The following is a 19799-nucleotide window of genomic DNA, read 5'->3' as shown; positions in this document are numbered from 1 at the left end:
TTAATTCAGGATTTGACAATGAGAACAGAGTTAGGCAAACAACCAAGGGCTCTCACTAACAAGAATATGAGAAAAATAAAGGTCTTTTATCAAAGATTTCAAGCTCAATAGCTTTTTTTTTTAAAAAAAATTGTTTTAGTTTTGTTGTTTTTTAATTTTTTAGTTGTATTTGGACACAATACCTTTATTTTATTTTTTTGTGGTTCTGAGGATCGAACCCAGTGCCCTGCATGTCCTAGGTGAGTGCTCTACCATTGAGCCACAACCCCAGCCTTGAGTTCAATAGTTTTAAGGACCAAGGGCTGTGCTTGTGTGTGAAGACGTGACTGTGTGTGTGTGTATACGTTTGCATGCCTGCGTGTATTGTATAAACAATTCAGTTAAGGGAACTATGGGAAATAGCACAGTAACCTAACAAAATATAAAAATCCTACAACTTTCACATTGTGACTGAACTAAAAGATATCCAAAGAATTGGAGATTTGGAGACTTGCCAGTGTCAAGTAGGAGACATGAAATCATCTCTCACCGATCATGATTGATCAATATCAATGATCAATGTTAGACTATCATTGTTGTCTTCAACTCAACTACCATTATTTTCTATCCATTAAACTTCCTTGCATAACTCTATGAATCTTTGTAACAGACTCAATGTGGAGAAACTACTGCTTAGATAATCAAAAGATGGATAATAATTAATTATTTCTATTTTAAAATGAATATCTCACTTAATATCAATTTCATCTGGGTGGTTCTTAGTTTTAGCTATTAGCTCGGAGGTCTTTACTTCTCCCATCTTGAAAGCCTTCCTTAAGCCAACTCTGCTTACTTAAATCTTACCATGTTTCCAGACAGTGTTCATTCAGAGGATTTCCTGAGGTCTCCCCACCATCCAAGCAAAAGCTTGGAATAATAGAATGGGAGAGGCAGAGAGAAGCCACAGCCAGTATAGCCTCCAGACTTCTATATAAATAAATGCAGATACATGTTTCAAAGAACAAATTATAAAAGTAGTAAATCATACATCTCTATAGGGTATCAATTTTTCAGGCTACAACTAATATCTAGATATCTGGCTTATGCCCTTTCTATAAATTTGATGACCATGCGATCTGACGTTTGGATCAGAAAATGCAATGTTATAAATAATCTACACAAGTTTGTGTTGTCTAGTCACTTCTTTCTAAAGCTTTCTTGAGCCTTAGAGAAACTCTAAAAGGAACTTTATTTCAAGAAACTCCCCCAAATTAAATAGAGCAGAATTTATGTAAAACTGGTTCTGCCATGCCTTCTTCACTGTAGCTCCTCCTTCTGGTCTAAGCTACACATCAGCCACATTTATAAAGGCTGAACTGAAATCTTCCAGTTAATTTGACCTCTTTGCTTGTTTTTATTCATCTGTAAGTAAACACAATAGCTCTGAGCCCCAAGCAGGCACCTCACCCACATTAGCTGCCTCTATTAGACACTGTGTTGGTTTGGAGGAAATAAGCAATGGCTGAACCAGATATACACATTTGTACCTTCATGGAAGACCTGCAACTCTCTTTCATGGAATTTAGAGCTTTCCAGAGGACAAAAGATCCATGCTTAGTCCCAGTGTGTTTTTTGCATTTATAAACCACTCATCCCATTCTCTCTGGCATGTGCAAATCACTCAGGCACTTCATCAGAGAGATTCTCTGTTTCCCTTATCAAGCCTTTGAATATGTGGCAATAATAAAGGTTCAGAGAAATGCTAGAACAAGAGGAAAACACCCAGGCGCCACTTGCCACTTAGCTAGCTCTTCTTTTTTTTTTTTTTTTTTTTTTCCTGCTTCCACTCTCCCAGCCATCACTGAAATTTGAGCCAGTCAATTACAAGAATGGGCTCATGTTCAGCCCATATGCAGTGCAAGGCCTGCATCTTACTGCAGAGGTTAAGACTGACAGCTCTACTCTGGAACCTGATAACAAGGCTCTTGTCCAGTTTCTGGGGGTCTGAAGCCTCTCTGTTAAATGTTTGTACCACAGAGCACCCAAAGGTCTACTTCTGTAAAAGTAGACAGGGAAACTGTAACCACAATTTAGCTTTCTGATGACTGAGCTGAAGTGGACCTTTGGTTTCTAAGGGCAGCTCCCACACTGGCCCTCTGGAGAACATATCCTCAAGTTTCCATCACAGAGAAGGGTGCCAAAGGAGCTAGTCAATCTCCCTTGAGCTCCAAGTGCAGACATTTAGTTCAGCAGGCAGGATAATCTACAACATTTTACAAGTGTCTATCTTTTTTTTTTTTTTTTTTTTTTTTTTATAAAATCAGTTCTAATTTATGACAGGCTCTAGAAAGTATCCGAGCTAAGAAGAGGATCCTAAGGCATGTGTTTCAAAGATAGATGCCTGTGCTTTACTACTATGCACCTGTAGTATTCAGATTTCTCTGACACAGAAACTACTTTTGCATTAATACTTATTAAAGGTGGAAAAATAAACAAGCAGTGGCAACCTCATTTCTCCTCCATATAATGCATATGTTTGCCTCTGCAAAATGAAGAGGCCCACATTAGTATAATCTTAAGGAGACCAAGTCACTGATTTTTTTTATTTGAAGTGGAAGGAGTACAAAGTGTCAAAAAGATGTAAGTAAAGGGAAAATAAAAGTTAAAAGAGTTATATTTACCATCTGATTTACTGAAGCATTGTACTCTTTTTCATATATTTTTGTTTAATAAAACCCAATTAATTTCTCCTCATTAAAATTTGAGATAGATCCACTACTTGCCTTATTTTACAGATGGAGAAAACACAGAGGTTCAGTAACTTACCCAAAGCTACGTATAGTTAGTAAGTAGCACAACTGACGTTAAAAATCTCATCTATTTTACACCAGAATTTGTCATAGTTAAACCGTGATTGTTGCAGGTAGGGTCTCAGGAACTACCCCTTGGTGACAAAGAACACCCTGAAAAGAGACAGCTATCTGGATCCTGTGCCTATGGCATGTCTAGGCACTCCACCACTCTTTGAAAGAATGGGGATCATAATGAAGGGATCTTCCAAGCAGATCTAATGTTCCATAATAAGGCACTATCGATTTGTAGCAAAGATCACTATCAATCTCTTATAGCAAAGATGCTATGTCACAACTTTTTGACTCTATATGTATATCAAGCCTAATCCATAGGTTTATACATATAATTTGAGTATGTGCATGTCATTTATTTCATTGTTTCTGGGCTAAATGCTAATGGTAAAATAATTTTAAAATATAAAATCCCTAAAGCTAATTCACAGCAAAAGACGACAGTGAATAGACTGAATACTGACCATTGTCCAGAGATCTGGTATCTTAATATGAGCAGAATACTAAGAGATTGTGAAGGAAGAATTGACAATAGTGGCAAATTGGAGAAAAACTCAAGTGAGCAATAAGGTGTTCATTGTGCTAACTACGGTGTAGTCAGTCATATGATAGGATGCTAGGCAGCAATAAAATCACATTGATGTTTATTGACTTTAGAATATTTTTGGTATGTATCATATGTAGACAAGCAGACTATAAAATATAAGCAACATGCTTCCCCTTTTTAACAAATAGATGGTTCTAGGGAGAACCTTTTAGCAAATGTTAATAATGCTATGTAAAGGTTAGAATCATTATCTCTTTGGCTTTTTCCTCTATTTTCTAAGTTTTTTTTACAGTGAATATGATTTTCCTTTGCAATTAGAAAAAAAATTCAATACATTTTATTTAAAAATCAAATAGTGTTAGCAAAGCCTTAACAACAACAAAGAAAATCAATTTGAAAATTCTCCAAGTTGGAAAAAATAAAATTCCTAACATGATTAAGATTTATTTCCACAGAGGACCTCATGAGCTCGAAATGCTTCACTGATAAATCTTGTCTTGAATTTCTACTTAGTGTTTTGGTACAATGCCAGATGTGGCATCTTGCCCTGGATCAGTTCCTCTCCCATAACCTTAAAGGCCTCTCACACTTGGGGATACTGAACTGCAGTGTCTCTCCCACATGGCAGCTACTGCAACATTTTGCTGTGTCTGTCAATCAGTGGGGAGCAGTGCCAGTTGCTTCTTCACCCTGGATAAGAGATGTCTCCTAGAAATTGTGAAGCTTCGATTTTCTCTGCCCTGGTATATCCCTGAAAGTATGAAGGAGAAAAAAGGAGCAAGAAGCCTCCAAGATCTATAATTGGACAGAATCCAGGGGAAAAAATAAAATAAAAATAAAGAACATGGGGAAAACAGTCTCTAGGATGAAATGCAAAAGGAGAACTGAAATGCAGATGCACTTGACTGCAAGTGAGAGACTGAAGAGCTCTGATCAAAGATGTGTGCCTTGTAAGGCTTAGAGAATTATTACCAAGTTCTCCATTTAATTATGGCCAAAATATCCAAGTCTGTTTCCCATCAAACACTATTTCTCAGTGTTTTGAGGACTGACTATATTACTTGTGCATCTTGACTGTGCTCCTGGGAAAGAGAGACAATTTAAATTAATGTTATTATTTGAGAAATAAGAATTGTTAATAACCAACAAATATAGAGGAAAAGCCAAAATCGTCACAGAAGCCTTTCAATGCCTCTGGGCTAACTTATCTGAATTGAAGAACTGGAGAAAAAAATTTTACTTACAAAGCTACCTGGAGAGCCTAGGGGAAGGAGGAACATTGTCCAGTGGCTGAGCATAGATCACCCACTCGGATCATTTACAACCTGGGTGGCTGCAGCCAGACCCTTGTGCATTCTGGGCTTCAGACACAACGTGGCCAGGGTATCAACAGCAGGCTCAGCATAAGACAAGACTGCTTCTGGAGAGGTCTGTGAATGATTTGCTGTGCACCAACCGTTGTGTGTGTGTGTTTTTCCCAGTGCACACTGAAAAAGAGCATAGTGTATACATGCTCATATATCACCAGCTTGTTAATGCAATACTGAAGCCAAGAGATGACAAGACTACAAGTTCTTTCATGTTTGTTTTTTTTCCTGTTTTCTTTCTCATTTGTTATTTTTTGGTAGTAGATGAATGGAGTATGCAAATCATTTCAGATGTTTACTCAAATGCAAGATTCATTGTGATGATCTTTTTCACTTTTGTTATTCTAAAATTCATAGTTGTGCTTTATCATAAACTTCTCTAACATGACACTCTCTAAACTACCAAGAATTTTTATTTTAAGTCAAGCCTTCTCCTGAGTCTTAACAATATTCAATTCTAGACAAAAAAAAAAAAAAAGTGTCCCTGGACGTCAGGAGCAGGGTATATACAGTATAAGGTGCTTCATTTGCTGATGTAGGACAATAAGATCATGACATATTCCTAAGAAATTCTTTCACATATAATGTAGCCTTTGCTAGGAAGGAGACTTAGGAGGTAGTTCTACTATTTTGGCAAATATTTCTAAATTTTATTTCTTCATCCATAAGAAATTTTAGTCCATGACTCATAATGACACTAATTTTTTTCAATGTTAGCTGTTAATATGGTGAAATTAAACTACTCGATGCATATTAACAAATGAACATAGTAAATTTAATTATAAAACTATTAATCAGATGTTTAGTTTCTTATGGTAAAAAAACTGGGTAACTTAAAATTACATCTTTAACCTAGATGTGAGTTTATAACTAACATACAAAGCAGAAAAATATCTGGACACTAAGAAAGCAAATAAAATACAATGAATACTATTTTAAAATCCAGGTAAGCAAGGGAAAATAGAAAATACCTATGTGTATGTGATGGGATGTTATCCACCCTTCCATTCATTTATTCAAATAATTTATTGATCATCTAATATGGGGCAGGCGTCTTCTTAGGTGGTAGGAGTACAGTAGCAAATAGAAAATCCAAGCATCTGCCTGCCTGATTACCAGGTTAATCATCCACATTAATCACTCACATTAATTGTCCACATCTGTATTTGTACATTTAGATTTCTTTCACGGTTAATACTGAGCCACATTTTATATGAATTACAGGGCAATAGAAAGAAAATGAGAAGGTCTAGTTTCTAATGTAATCTCTATTTGACCTTGGCCTTGACATTTAAACCTCTTGCAAACTTAATTTTTTTTTGTTCATCTGTTAAATATGTTGGTTAGATGACTTCCAACCTTTATTGAAGTTATAAATATTTGTAATTTTGTATTTCCTGCCTAGAGGAGAACATGTTTTGGCTCATGTTTATAGTGTTGGTAAGTGGAAAGTTCTCGACAATTAAACAACAGCAACAACTATGACTAATTGCAATCAACAACAAACTGAGAAGGGTATTGCTGTACTTAAAAATATGTAAGTGAAGCAGTGACAGGCAGTTCTGGGCAAAGTTCATGGGAAAAATCACCAGACTGATTACAGCCATTGTGAAGGGTTGTCAGAAACAGCAAGTAAATTACAGAGAAAGGGATCCACAAATCCTTTCCTGAAAATCACTACTATTATCATAGTGTTAACTGGGTAATTTTTTCAGCACAGAGGCCAATGCATTTTTAAAAAACATAATCAGTTGGAGGTACACATAGAAAATGTACCTCTTAAAACAGCTAATCTGAGCTTGTTCTATTAAATAAAATAAGCAGAAATAAAAATGCACACTATATATTAGTATGCAAGTTATCTGTATAAAATGATAAATCTTTTAGCTAATCTTTTCTTCAGAGAAGGGAACAAGAAAAAGAAATCTGAGATAGCATGTCTCATGTAGACACGGGCAAATCTCATTAATATTAAAGATAATCTTCATAAAAATAAATCTTGAATTAATCCAGTATTTTTATTAAAGAACAGAGCATAGAGTTGACTATAAAATGGAATTTATTTCTAATTGTACATGATTTAAATAAACCAGTGTCACATTAAAGCGCTTTTACTTTTGGAAACAGAAGCTTTGCCTTGGAGTGTCCTGGGCAGAGTTTGATTCATTAGTTGGTTTGTATTGTATTCCTCATAAATTTCAGCCCATGACAAAACTACTACTGTTTTCACTTCCTATTTGTGCATCTAGCAGATACCTGTTAATATGATTATATTTTGATCTCTTTGCTCCAAGAGTTCCTTATCTCCTTTTATTTGTACCCTGATTCATGTTTTCCAAAATATTTTTACATCCACTATGTTGTTTAGTCCTTAAATGCTTCCTTGAGTTCAATAAAGTAGGCCTAAGCTCTCTGAGCCTCAGTTTCTCCATCTATAATGTGAGAATAATAATAATCACATTGCAAAGTCTGTGTGAAGATTAATTAAGATAATAATGATGATGGTTATGTTAACAGCATTTCTTGATTTTTTTTACTATGTAACTATTTTAATTGTGCTACATCAGTTAACTTAGTTAATCCTCATAGTAACTTTGAAATAGGTCTTATTATTATCCTCATCTTATAGTGGAGAAAACTGGGACATAAAAAGGCAAAGATAATATGCTCAAGATCATCTACCAGGTAATGATAGAAACTAACTAGAATTACCCTGGGAATCATGATACTTTCCTTTGTCAGCAAATACGTACATTTTCACATTAATTCGTGGTTTTTGATAAGACTCAGTGTATTCATTTCAGATCCATAATTGATATAGGATTGATATATATTATCCAACATAAATGTAATACCATCAATAATAGGCCACACTGATCTTAAATAAACATGAACAATTAGGACTTAATTCATCATTATGATTATGTCATAATCATAAATATAATTTGCCCAATGTAAAGGAAACTAGAATACAATGAGAAAGTATCAGGGAAGAAGACTAAATAAATAATAGTCTAAGCATATTTAAATGCTTTTTAGAGCTCAAAGAACTGGAAAGGTTTTGAAAAACTGAGTTGACATTTGGAAACTCTACATTTCACCAAAACTCAGTTTGGTTTTTAAACCCATGAAGCAAGAATTATATCTTTAAAAAGATCTTTTATAAAAAAGCATTATGCTTAAAGAGAAAAATTTATTAAATTACATTTAAAATATTTTTCTAAAGAAAAATTGCCATTCATGAAGTCATGTGAAACAATTCATATTTTATCTAAGCAAAAATTTAATCACAACATACATGCTTTTTGAAGACAGATTCAATGAACCAATGCTGAAACACCAATGTTTGAGCCATAACTGATGCTCAATAAATGTTGTGTGAAATTTTGAACTTAACTCCTGCAATTTTACTAAGGTAATAACATGTATGCATGCACACACACACACACCCTCCCTGCAGCTAAAATTAAATTGTACTTATTTTTTCCCTCTCAAGAACTGTCTATCAAAAATCAATCATAATGATCCCCCCAAATCAATCACTCTTTAAATAAATAAAAATTTTAATACCTACTGATCTTCAAACACATAAGTATTAATTAGCATAATTAGAAAATGAAAGCATTTATAAATTTCTCTAAAGACTTCAATCCACTAAGAAGATTTATATTTTCAATTAAATCTATGACCAAGGTGACATAGCAGAAGATATAGTTTTCATGTCAGAGTAAACTAGGCTAGCATTCCATGAATCAGGAGAGAGAGCAGAGGCATTAAATAGAAAAAGGTAGGCAGGGTAAACGAGGAAGACTGTCAAGTTGAGCTGCAATCCCCATTCCATTGACAAACCTCTGAACTGCTGTCAGGGTTATTGTTAACCCATAAGGCATTGTTACCTTTTACCATGACCCATTATTTCCTCGTGTTGGAAAACTGTCATAACACACTCATTGTGTCAGAACCAGATTCTGCACCATTATCTCCCTTCAAATTACTGTAATAAGCACTAGCAACAACCATGATGCCAATAGTGTCCTGTTAGATGTGGTGACAGTGTGCATTGTACAGCCATAAACACAGGATTGACTGTCATATTCAGACTTCTTCACCTGGCCATTTACACATATGTGGTCCAGGATATCCTTTTTACTACTTCTGATTTTGCCTCCAGATGACTTTTCAAAACACACGGTCCTATTCTTGATATTTCCATTATATTAATAAGTCAACCAGCAATAAGGTAATAATCTGGTTTACCTCTGTATAAGCATTTATGAGAACTGCAAAGAAAAATGGCTTTCTGATTTCAAATTTTATGTAAAGTATTAAGTTGGTCTTCCCTACTGATACAGAACACCATCAACAACATGTGTGTGTCTCTCTGTGTGTCTGTATATGTTTATATAAATAAATGGCTTTTCCCTCTTTTTATATTTTCTTGAAATGATGTTTTGGCACCAAGAAACCTCAATATATCAATACATGATTTGTCTGATATCTTGCACTGTTACTAAATGTCCTTGTTGGATATATTAGTTACTGGAAATACTGGTGGTCACCTAGTATCTAAAAAGTTAAGACAAGGACCACCTATTAAATTTAGAGCAAAACACCAACTGAGTACTTGAAATATTTCTCTGGAGGATAACCCATTTATCCTGATGACCCATTTCATATCCGTGCCCATAACACAACTTTTACCTATTAACTAAAACATAGTATTTTATTAAAATTCAGGATGATCTGTTTTAGAAAAGTATCTCAAATTGTTCTTTGTTCTAACCCAAAGAAATCTGAGTAGTATGGTTCATAACTGTTTAATGCATTGTGCTACAAGTGATTATTTTCCATCATTTTTAGAAGGATCTAATAAGCTACTATGAAATCATTTTTCCCTTACACCCACAGAATAACATTTTTTTACTGATAATTGTATAATATATTTTCTAACTGGAGAGAGTTTTATGGTCCCACAAATCTAATAATGATATCTAACTTGTTTTCCCCTCAAATAATTTTTAAAATCAAATTCTTATAGTCTACTATTTTCTAATTTCTAACAATTACACTTTATTGATATGATTTCTCTCCTCTGATTATAAATTCTCTGAGATCTGAAAGATCTCTATAATTGAATCCTTACTCTAGAAATTAAGCAAAATCGCTAATATTTATTTAGGGATTTCATTGTGCTCATTTCACTATGCTACACACTTTACAAAGCTTGCCTCATTTGATGCACACAACTTTGAAGTTTGGGTAAAATTATTATTCCTGTTTCATAGATAAGAAGTTAAAATGCAGAATTCAAGATATACAACTGTAAAAAAGATAAGGAAAGTATCACAATCTTGAAAGCCAGGATTTGAACCCAGGAAGCCTAACTTCAAGCCTGGAGTCCCCCACAGGGAAAGACTATGCAGGACTACCTCCAGAGGGAGCTTCTGCGTATCATCTTCTGAGGGAAAGTGATATAGCAATTTCAAATGATCTGGAGAATAATGAATGAGTGCTTCACACCTGTCCTCTACGATCAGCTGCCTTTTACCCATCAGCACTCTTCAACCTCTGTCAGCACAAAGAGTAACATCCCCAGAGCACAGAGAAGGGTTGCTTCTGACACCACCAAAGTTCACACCTTGCTTTGCATTCTCCCTGACAACTCAATTTATCAGCATGTCCATCTGTTTCAGATGCATGACTGTTCAGGTTTGGTTTTCAAAGTGTAGCTTAAAATTTCTGTTCTTCTCTGTGGCTGTCAATCCCTGGGATTCATCCATCACTTTCTTGTGCATGACAGAGATGCCCAGGTTCATTATCCACAGCTGCTGCTGAGTGAGATTTCTAAAGCCCTTCTAGAGTAAAGCAGGTCTTCTCTTTACCTTTGTCATCTTGCAACCAGTCTCTGAGACAGATGAGGTACCCAGCATGTTCTATTTCCATAACATTTACATATTATTAATAGAAACACAGACCAGAATCTCAAAGATGACATTGAAGAAAAGTTTGTTCACATTTTGCAACATAACCGTACAAGAACATGATCTTGCCTGTGTTCCCTTAAAATTGTCTCATTTTTCCACCCCCTCAATGGAGAGAACTGGTTTTCATGCATCATTCTGGGAAGATTCTTATGTTCTACTATTTTTTTTTAATTTCCTATTGTCATTCTGACTAGCACTGTGAAATGACATCAATATTGTCAGACAGAACCAAGAGTCATTAGAGCCAAATAAAATATCATGTCTCTAGAGACTATTTATTATAGTATAAAAAGGAATTAGGCATAGCTTTAATGAGATTTCTCAGACTGTATGTCTTTTCCTGAAAGAAAATTGTTCCCTGTGTCTAATCAATCAGAAGATCAGAGCTCTTTTCTGCCTTCTCGTATTAGCCACCCATTGACCAGTGTGGCTCTCAAAAGGAAGAGCCTCTGCCTCTCTTAGATGATATGTAATTTATTATGATGTAATGTGTTGATTTGTGATGATTTATTTAGTTTTTTTTTCTTGGAATTCAAATTTTTCCCTTATCTCTTACTATGGTTGGCATTCACTGGGAGACTTCTGGCTTCATTCTTCAGACAAATGACTTATTACAATGTCTTTTAGGTCTCCTGATTACTGGCTTTTCACAAGCTTTGCTGTAGTCCTGGCAAATTGTGGATTCAAAGTTTTGTTATTGTTTTTGTTTTTGATTAGTGAATCACAGTATATATAATAGTGAGGTTCATTTTGATATATTCATACATGCATATAATTTGCTCCATTATATGCAAATACTGAAATCCCCAGTATTCCCTGTTTCTCTTCTCCCTCCCTCACCCCTTTTTCTACTCTATTTACCCTCCTTCTAGTAATTGTTTTTTAATTAGTGCATTATAGATATACATAAAAGTGGAATTCATTTGCATATATGTACACATGTGAATTACATAGTTTGGGTAATTTCAGTGAGTGTAAATTTTAAAGAAACAACAATGAAATTAAACTTTGAAGATACTACAAAAACTGAATAGTTTGCCAAGTTAAAAACAAGTTGTATTCTGATTATTTTTTGTAGGTCAGGTTTTTGAGATTTTCAATGCACTTATATAATTACTACCAAAGGCAGGTAAATAGCCTCGGTAATGGAGATTTTAGAATCAGAGTTTGAACAGAAGCTATCCAGGAGATAAAGGGACACAGTAAAGAGGGGAGGAGTTGAGATTTTGGCAAGACCAGAGGCACTAATGATCTGTAACAGTGGCTGGTGGTTCTCAGCGCTGTAAGGGATAAGGTATTGGCATTACCATGAGTATTGATGAAAACTGCATATTCTCAGAGCCTGTCTCTGATCTATTGTGTAGGAATCATTGAGAGTGGAACACAGGAATCTGCATTTTAAAGAAATTGCTCACATGAATGCATAGCCAACTTAGAGATTTCTTTCATAACTATCAATTTATAGGTATCCAATACAGAGCCTTATGAAAAATAAAATATGCTGCAAACCACACTATTTTCTATTGTAGATCAAGAATTCTTCTACCCAGTTGCTTGGTTTGTATTAGGCATGTCTGATTTTCTTTGTGCAGCTAGTCTGATGAGCCAACTTCTTTATTTTATATCTGGTCTGTATGCTGTAACTGTCAGTGAAACAGCTAATTTGAATCTCACTTGAAATGGCTTCCTCCATCTGGGTCATATTAGTTAGGTGTGACCTTTAAATATTTCTATTATCTTAAAAATAATCCTGTATCTTGCATTGGTATATGTGGCCAACAGGCATATATGTGTGTGTGTGTGTGTGTGTGTGTGTGTGTGTGTGTGTATGTGTGTGTGTATTTTTTTTTCAGGATGGACATACAACTACATGTACCTTTCCCACTTATAATGAAATAGAAAGGTGAATATTTTAAAATGCAATTCATTTCCCATATTCTTATGTGTATAGAGACATAAAATATGTTTTTCTTCCTTGAATAAAGAAAAAATGGAAAGAATGAAAATAAAATAGTCAATTAAAGAAGAGAAAATAAATTTCTGAGAATATACTGTTCTGAACTCAATGTTCTGAACCACTAATTGAGCATCTTAATTAGTATTAGAATAGAAACACTCAGGCCAGCCATTGGCTGCTAAGAGGAGTCACAGTCCTGAGCATCTAGAGAATAACAGGAATGATCAAGCAAAACAATGCTACTTGTATCTCTTACTGGGTGAAACTCAAATATTTAGATCATGTTTTCTTTTAAAATTCTCAACTTGTTTGAAATTATAAATAAATATGTACTTACCAACTTGCATATGTCTTATGAAAGGAAAGCTGTTTACATCAGAGTTCCTCTTAGAGTTAATGTTTTATTCTAATTTTCTTTAAAACCTACCTCTCAAAATAGCATTCTATAAGGCAAATAAAGACGACCTATGTCAGTGCAACATTTTTTTTTAGTTGATCTTCATTACTTATGCCACTTCACGGTAACCCCCTTGTGCCCATGTTGATATCTGCAGGATTCATCTCTTTCAATCCATGATGTTCCCAAATTAAACCCAAACATAGACATTAGAGCTTAGCATAATAGAAAGTTGTACCTTAGTAGATTTTCTATCAGCATAGAGGACTCTGTTCTCTGATTCACACTCTGAGATTTATGTATTGTTCCATCAATGAGCTCAAATTCCAGTGTGGCCAATACTTTCAAAACCAGACACCAGCTTGCCGTTTCTAACTACAAATATGGCAAGCTACCCAAAGAATATAACTATTAATGTGACTGTCCTGACATTCACTGAATGAAATACCTAATGAGGGAAAAGCCTCTGTTAATTATACCGTAAATAAACGTTTAACATTTCCGAGCTTTAAATGACACAATAGGGAAACATTTATGTAGACTGAGACTGGTTTTATCGTTGATTGAATAAGCAGTTTGTTAGGGTTCCAGGCAATGGATTAGTAAACTTATAAAAAAAATCAAATTTAACTGAAGAAATTCATAGATGGAAACAAACCAACCCAAGACAAGTATAAATTGAGAACTTAATTTTATAGCTCAAATCATAGATGGAGCCAAAATTTTATTCAAATTAGCTTTTTTTATATTATGAAAACTGAAAGAAATTAAAAAAAAAAAAGGCCTTCCTAATGATGGCTTCATTTGTGATGGGAAATGAACACAAAATGATTAATGCCCACTAGTGACAAATGAATAATTTAGTCATCTCTGTAGACACTTGTGTTTCCTTGTAATATTTTGTTCCTTTAGATACATAATAAAATTGTACTTAATAATGAAAAAGTAAATACAGTCATGATTTATTATTTTTATCAGGCTACCAGAAGCAATTGTTGGATAAAGACATCAGTGTGAATTGAGTAATGGCATGCTTTTCCCAATTTGCTAATCTTGGAGAAGATTAATAGTTTATAATATTGTTTTGATAATGATCAGCCATTGGAAATTAGGTTTGATTAAAGGTAATCAATTTTCAGATTTAGTCAATGATAATAAGGATATTTCTAAGAATGGAAATTGTGTTTAACTATCAAAGATACTATTTTCATTCTTGTTTCAACCTAGAGGTATTATGTATTTTGAAAATGCTACAGCTACCTAAGAACTCTATTTTTTTTTCATGTTTATGTTTGCATGAATGTGTGTGGTGGATATCATTCTGACATGTTTATGTTCTGTAGTTTTTCATTTGTCTTAACCATTAAAAGCTATTCTTGCCAGGCATGGTGGTGCATGACTGTAATCCCACCAATTTGGGAGGCAGAGACAGGAGGATCACAAGTTTGAAGCCAGCCTCAGCAATCTGGCAAGGCCCTAAACAAATTAGCTAGACCCTGTGTCAAAATAAAAAAAAAAAAATAGAAAAAGGGATGGGGGAAGTGGCTTAATGGTTAAGTGCCACTGGGTTCAATCCACAGTTTAAAAAAAGAGTTAAATTATTTAACTCCAGTGATTCTATACTAGGGGTGTTGTGCCCTACAAGGGACTTTAAAAATAATATTATTGTCACAAGTAAGGTGCTACTGGTATCCAGTGAGTGAAGGCTAGGGATGCTATTAAACATTCTATAATACACCAGACAGTTCCCCATCTCACACACACACACACACACACACACACACACACACACACACACACACGATGTCCCAAATGCCAAACATGATGAGCTTCAGAAATTTTCTTATACTTTAAAATTTGATCCTACTCTCAAGTAAATTTCTAAGTTCAGAAAGCAGTACATTTTAGTGAAACATGAATTTCAAAAGTCTCTAGTTAATATATCGTGTACCAAGTTAATTCAAGTAAGTGCTGCAACCTGTCTCTTTACCCAGCACTCCTGAGTGGATAATGCCTCTGCTCTAGAACTCTGAGAAAACAAGGGTAGGTCATTTCCAAATAAAATGACTGAAAAGAAACTAAACAGCTCTAAGTATTTCATTGTTTTTTTTTGTTTCTTTCTATGACAATAAACATCATATTTATGATTACTTTCTGTTTTGTTAGGTGTGGAGATAGAATTCTAATGAACCATCAAACATCATGAAAAGAAATAGGGAAGAAGTACCTGGCTCAAACGTCCACTGCTTCATCACAGAAGGTCCTAAATTCCTCTGGCAGTCCATATAAAACAAATGGGCTGTAGAGAAATGCTTTTCCTGGAAGCACACCTATGACTTAAAATACATCTCTCAAGAAAAAAAAATAAACCATATAACCTAAACAAACAAAAAAACCCTCTTTATACTCTGATGGCTAAAATGTCAAAGCCGATACATTTCATACCAGATAGGTAATATGTTTTAGTATTAACTTAGTATAAGCAAACAAGTCCAGAGAACAGAAAATAAAGTATTCAGGACTTCTGCATGTCCAAATGACAACTAATCGAAAGATTAGCCTCTTCTTGTGCACTAAGACCAGCTCTTAATCTAACATACACTTATGTATACAAAAACCCCATTTTAGTATGATGGATGTGTGGAAATGTCCTGTACTTTTCTCCACTTGACTACTGGAGTGAAATGATGTTAGACTATTCATAACAACTTTTCTTTTTGGGGGCGATGGGGATTGAACCCAGAAGTGCTTAACCACTAAATTACCTCCCAGCCCTTTTTATTTTGAGAGACAGGGTCTCGCTAAGTTTGGTATCAACTTTCAAAAGCTTAATGGGCAGAATTTTAAACTTTTCAGAATTAATAGGTCTTTCCTTTCTTGCTATTCTTAAATAAAAATTCCCAAGAAGAAAGATGTCAAAACATAATTGTTTCTCTGGATATCTCTGTAAAATATTTAGGAGGAAATCTCATCAACCTAATATTTAAAATTGTATATTTTAATTGACTTATACTTTGCTTTGTTTCAAAATATTTTTATAAGTGACATGATGGCTTACAAAAAATGAGCACAAATAAGAAAGAAAAAATACATTTAAAATGTAATGAATCAAATCAAGAATACACAAAAAGAGAAAAGTAAGAATAATAAGATGGAAACAGGAATGAAGGGCACATAATTTACAGTCCCAGAGACTTTAAGGGTGTCTCATTTATCTAGTTCAGTGAAAAAATATTTTTTAAAGTTTGCAGATGCCAGGGGAGTGGGGCAGGGAAGCTAAAGAGAGGAAGAGAAAGAGACACAGAAAAAATTTCTTTTTTACAGAATTAAGAAGAGACAAAAAAATTCAATCTGAATAACATCTTACAGTATTTCCTACTTATACCCAGAATATTCCTTAATCCACTGGAAATTTTGTAAATGTCAAAATATATCTCAATAAATGACCAAAAAATGAGCTTGGGATATTCTATATCCAAAAGATATACAGTTCCTCTTTTCAGCAAACCTCCTGCCTCTGTCTTTTCCTTGCATTATCTAAAACAATCCCAATACTGTTATAACCCAGTGCTTCCTTTTCTCTGTGCTATGACCGTATCCCTCAATCAGGGTCCAACCCAGTGACTCACAAATGCCTCACACTGCATAGATCTCTTTTTTTAATTTAATTTAATTTTATTTATTTTTTTATTGGTTGTTCAAAACCTTAAAAAGCTCTTGACATGGGCTGGGGATGTGGCTCAAGCGGTAGCGCGCTCGCCTGGCATGCGTGTGGCCCGGGTTCGATCCTTAGCACCACATACCAACAAAGATGTTGTGTCCGCTGAGAACTAAAAAATAAATATTAAAAATTCTCTCTCTCTCTCTCTCTCTCTCTCTCTTTCTCTCTCCTCTCTCTTTGAAAAAAAAAGCTCTTGACATATCATATTTCATACATTAGATTCAAGTGGGTTATGAACTCCCATTTTTACCCCATATACAGATTGCAGAATCACATTGGTTACATATCCACATTTTTACATAATGCCCTATTAGTAACTGTTGTATTCTGCTACCTTTCCTATCCTCTACTAGGAAAAGTAGTAGTAGAGCATAGATCTCTTTTCTCAGGTTCAGATCTACAGATCCAAGTGCCTATCTGTCATCTTCTCTTAAATGACCTCAAGATACCTGAACTCCTTTGGTTGAACTCTCTCTGCTTCATTCTGTAGTCTATACCTCTGATGTATGGTCAGCTTTCCATCTTCACTACCTCCATCCACATCCAAGAAATTATAATAGAAACTACCGCAATATTTTTCTAATGGGCCCTCAGACATTCACTTCAAACCCGTTTCATCTGGAAAAGCAAATATGGTCATATTTGTTCTCCCCAAAACCTCAAAAAATGTTCCTTTGTTATTTTAGAATAAAAGCAAAACTTGTTTATTAGGTTTAAAGCAAAACACTACTTTGATCACATCTCAAACCACTCTCCCTTTATTGCCCTCTATTCCAATTAAAATGGTCTCTCATTTGCATTTTCCATCCCCATTCTACCACAGGACCTTGAACATGCTATTTCCTCTCTCCCTGGAACATCTTTTTTGTTTGACTGTTTGGACACCTGGTTCACTGCATTCATTTATCAGATTCCGTAGCAAATACTATCATGTTTTGGAAAGATTCTCTGAGAGGCCTTGAGTAGGTCAAATCTATTGAGCAGAGACCTCTAGAGCTCCATCTTCCTCTCTCTAAGGTACCTTATATGACTGCAATTTGAGACTACTTTGAGGAATTACCTAGTTAGTATATTTATCCCTCACAAGTTTCTCAAAATGACAGAAGCCGTATCTATTATTCTGCTCATGTTTAGACCTTCAGGTGTGAAAAGGCAATCTTTGTCATGGTGCATGTTTGATAAATATTTTGTTGAATGAATAGTATCACAGTCATATCTAAAATTAAGGGTGATAAAAAATCAACTATTTGAAATTTTGATCCTACTGTCTATAGCAGTGAAACATTTTAGGATAGACACATTATTCTAACAATGTTATAAAAGACCAGAATTTAAAAATTATTCAAAGAAAAATATAATTACCTGAGACCACTAAAAACTTTCCACTTACAAAACTTTTACTGTACTGTTTAGGCATATTATTTTATCCTCCCAACTACTCTACAACACAGATAATATTATCCCTATTTTAAATGAGAGAAAAGTGAGTTTTAAATGTTAACTAATTTTTCTGAGGTATTATTAAATTTAAGTAGTAGAGTGGGAATTTAAACACAGATTGTAACTCAAAAGCCTCTGACCTCAAATTCTATGCTGAATCGCATTAGTAACATCTAAATTCAGGGGAGTGCTTAGGGAACAAGGACATGAGAACTGTTTTGATGCTAATAATTCTCAGCCATTTAATAATTTTTAGTATCAGCCTCTACAACAGAGCCTTGTTCCTTCTTTCATATAAAGAAACAGATTTTGCAATTTTTTAAATCATGGTATTGACTATAAGATGGGGGTCATTCAATAAAAGTCAGTTACTAAGGCATGGTGCCATGGCGTATACCTGTAATCCCAGCTCCTCTGGAGGCTGAGGCAGGAGTGTTGCGAGTTTAAGTTCTGCCTGGGCAACTTAGTGAGACTTTGTCTCAAAATGCAAAAGTCAGGTCTAAAACAACCTAAACATTGCATTATTTAAAAACAAAACAAAATACCTCATTGATAGTGGCCCAAAGGCCTTATAATAAGGCTTCCATTTAAAAGATACTCAATGAATTTCTTTTTCTTTTCTAGTCAAAAGTACAAGTATTTTTAAGGAAACACTAAAGAATGTCAACCCACTAGAGAGGCATGAATTTATCAAGGGAGTTTATGGAAGGCAAAATATTCTCCAAACATGCAAATTCTAAAAGAAACAAGATGTGGGTGAACCTTACCTGAAGAAAGGTGTGGTAAATGGCTGGGCACCATGGATGCTGGAAAACATTTAAATACAAAATGACTTTTTAGATCAAATACCACATTTGAAGGTAACTTCTGATTTAAAATGGCCTAGATTTAAACAACAACAAAAAAATAGAGCTTCATTTGGATTGCAGTTTCAACTAGAGTAAATGTGACCTTTCCAAAGATTGTGTTTTAGATCCTGTTCATTTGAAAACCAAATAATTAATTAAATCTTGTGTAATTCAGTGAAGTTGCTGGTTTTGAGAAGACTTCATGGGGGGGGCATTTGATTTTCATTCCATATTGGTGATGCACTGGGGAAAATTTTTACACTATTGATATCACCTCATCAATCTGCACACCTATTCCAACTTATCTGCTTCTGACCTTCATAAGTTGATGAAAGTAGGAGTAGTGTATATATTCTATTTTTTTTAAAAATCTGGTTTAAATGATAGCTGTCTGTGTTTATACAATGCTGAACCATTTACCATCTAATTTATAGGGAGCTGAAAGAATCTCTCTCTCTCTCTCTCTCTCTCTCTCTCTCTCTCACTTTCTCTCTCTCTCTCACACACACCACCACCACACCACCACCACCACCACCACCACCACCACCACCACCACCACCTTCTTGTATATGAAAGTATGGAAGCTGCAGATTTCTAGCAGCAATAGAATATTTCTGCCTCTTAGCCCCTGGAGTAAAAAGATATCACATAATTTCTTTGGTGGTAAGTGGTAGATTTCTAGAACTTTCCAGCAA

The 19799-nt window shown here is 34.7% G+C and overlaps 1 protein-coding gene across 12 annotated transcripts in view; it reads right to left on the bottom strand.

The window, feature by feature from the left end:
- NRXN1 (neurexin 1) overlaps window positions 1-19799 on the bottom strand; it is a gene marked incomplete at its 3' end in the record, with an annotated part of 1087855 nt that overhangs the window by 769637 nt on the left and 298419 nt on the right. For 4 of the 12 annotated variants that reach the window (XM_081265427.1, XM_081265433.1, XM_081265434.1 and 1 more), the window contains exon 5: window positions 19024-19062. The exons of the other annotated variants lie outside the window; for them this stretch is intronic. In XM_081265427.1, the coding sequence (XP_081121553.1) occupies window positions 19024-19062 (39 nt within the window). The remainder of the gene's footprint in view (window positions 1-19023; window positions 19063-19799) is intronic. 12 annotated transcript variants of the gene reach the window in all.

Source organism: Spermophilus citellus, assembly GCF_964194105.1.
Source record: "Spermophilus citellus genome assembly, chromosome: 13".
NCBI classification, from domain to species: Eukaryota; Metazoa; Chordata; class Mammalia; order Rodentia; family Sciuridae; genus Spermophilus; species Spermophilus citellus.
Note: the sequence above shows the minus strand (reverse complement) of the source record. Positions and strands in the feature narration are given on the sequence as shown.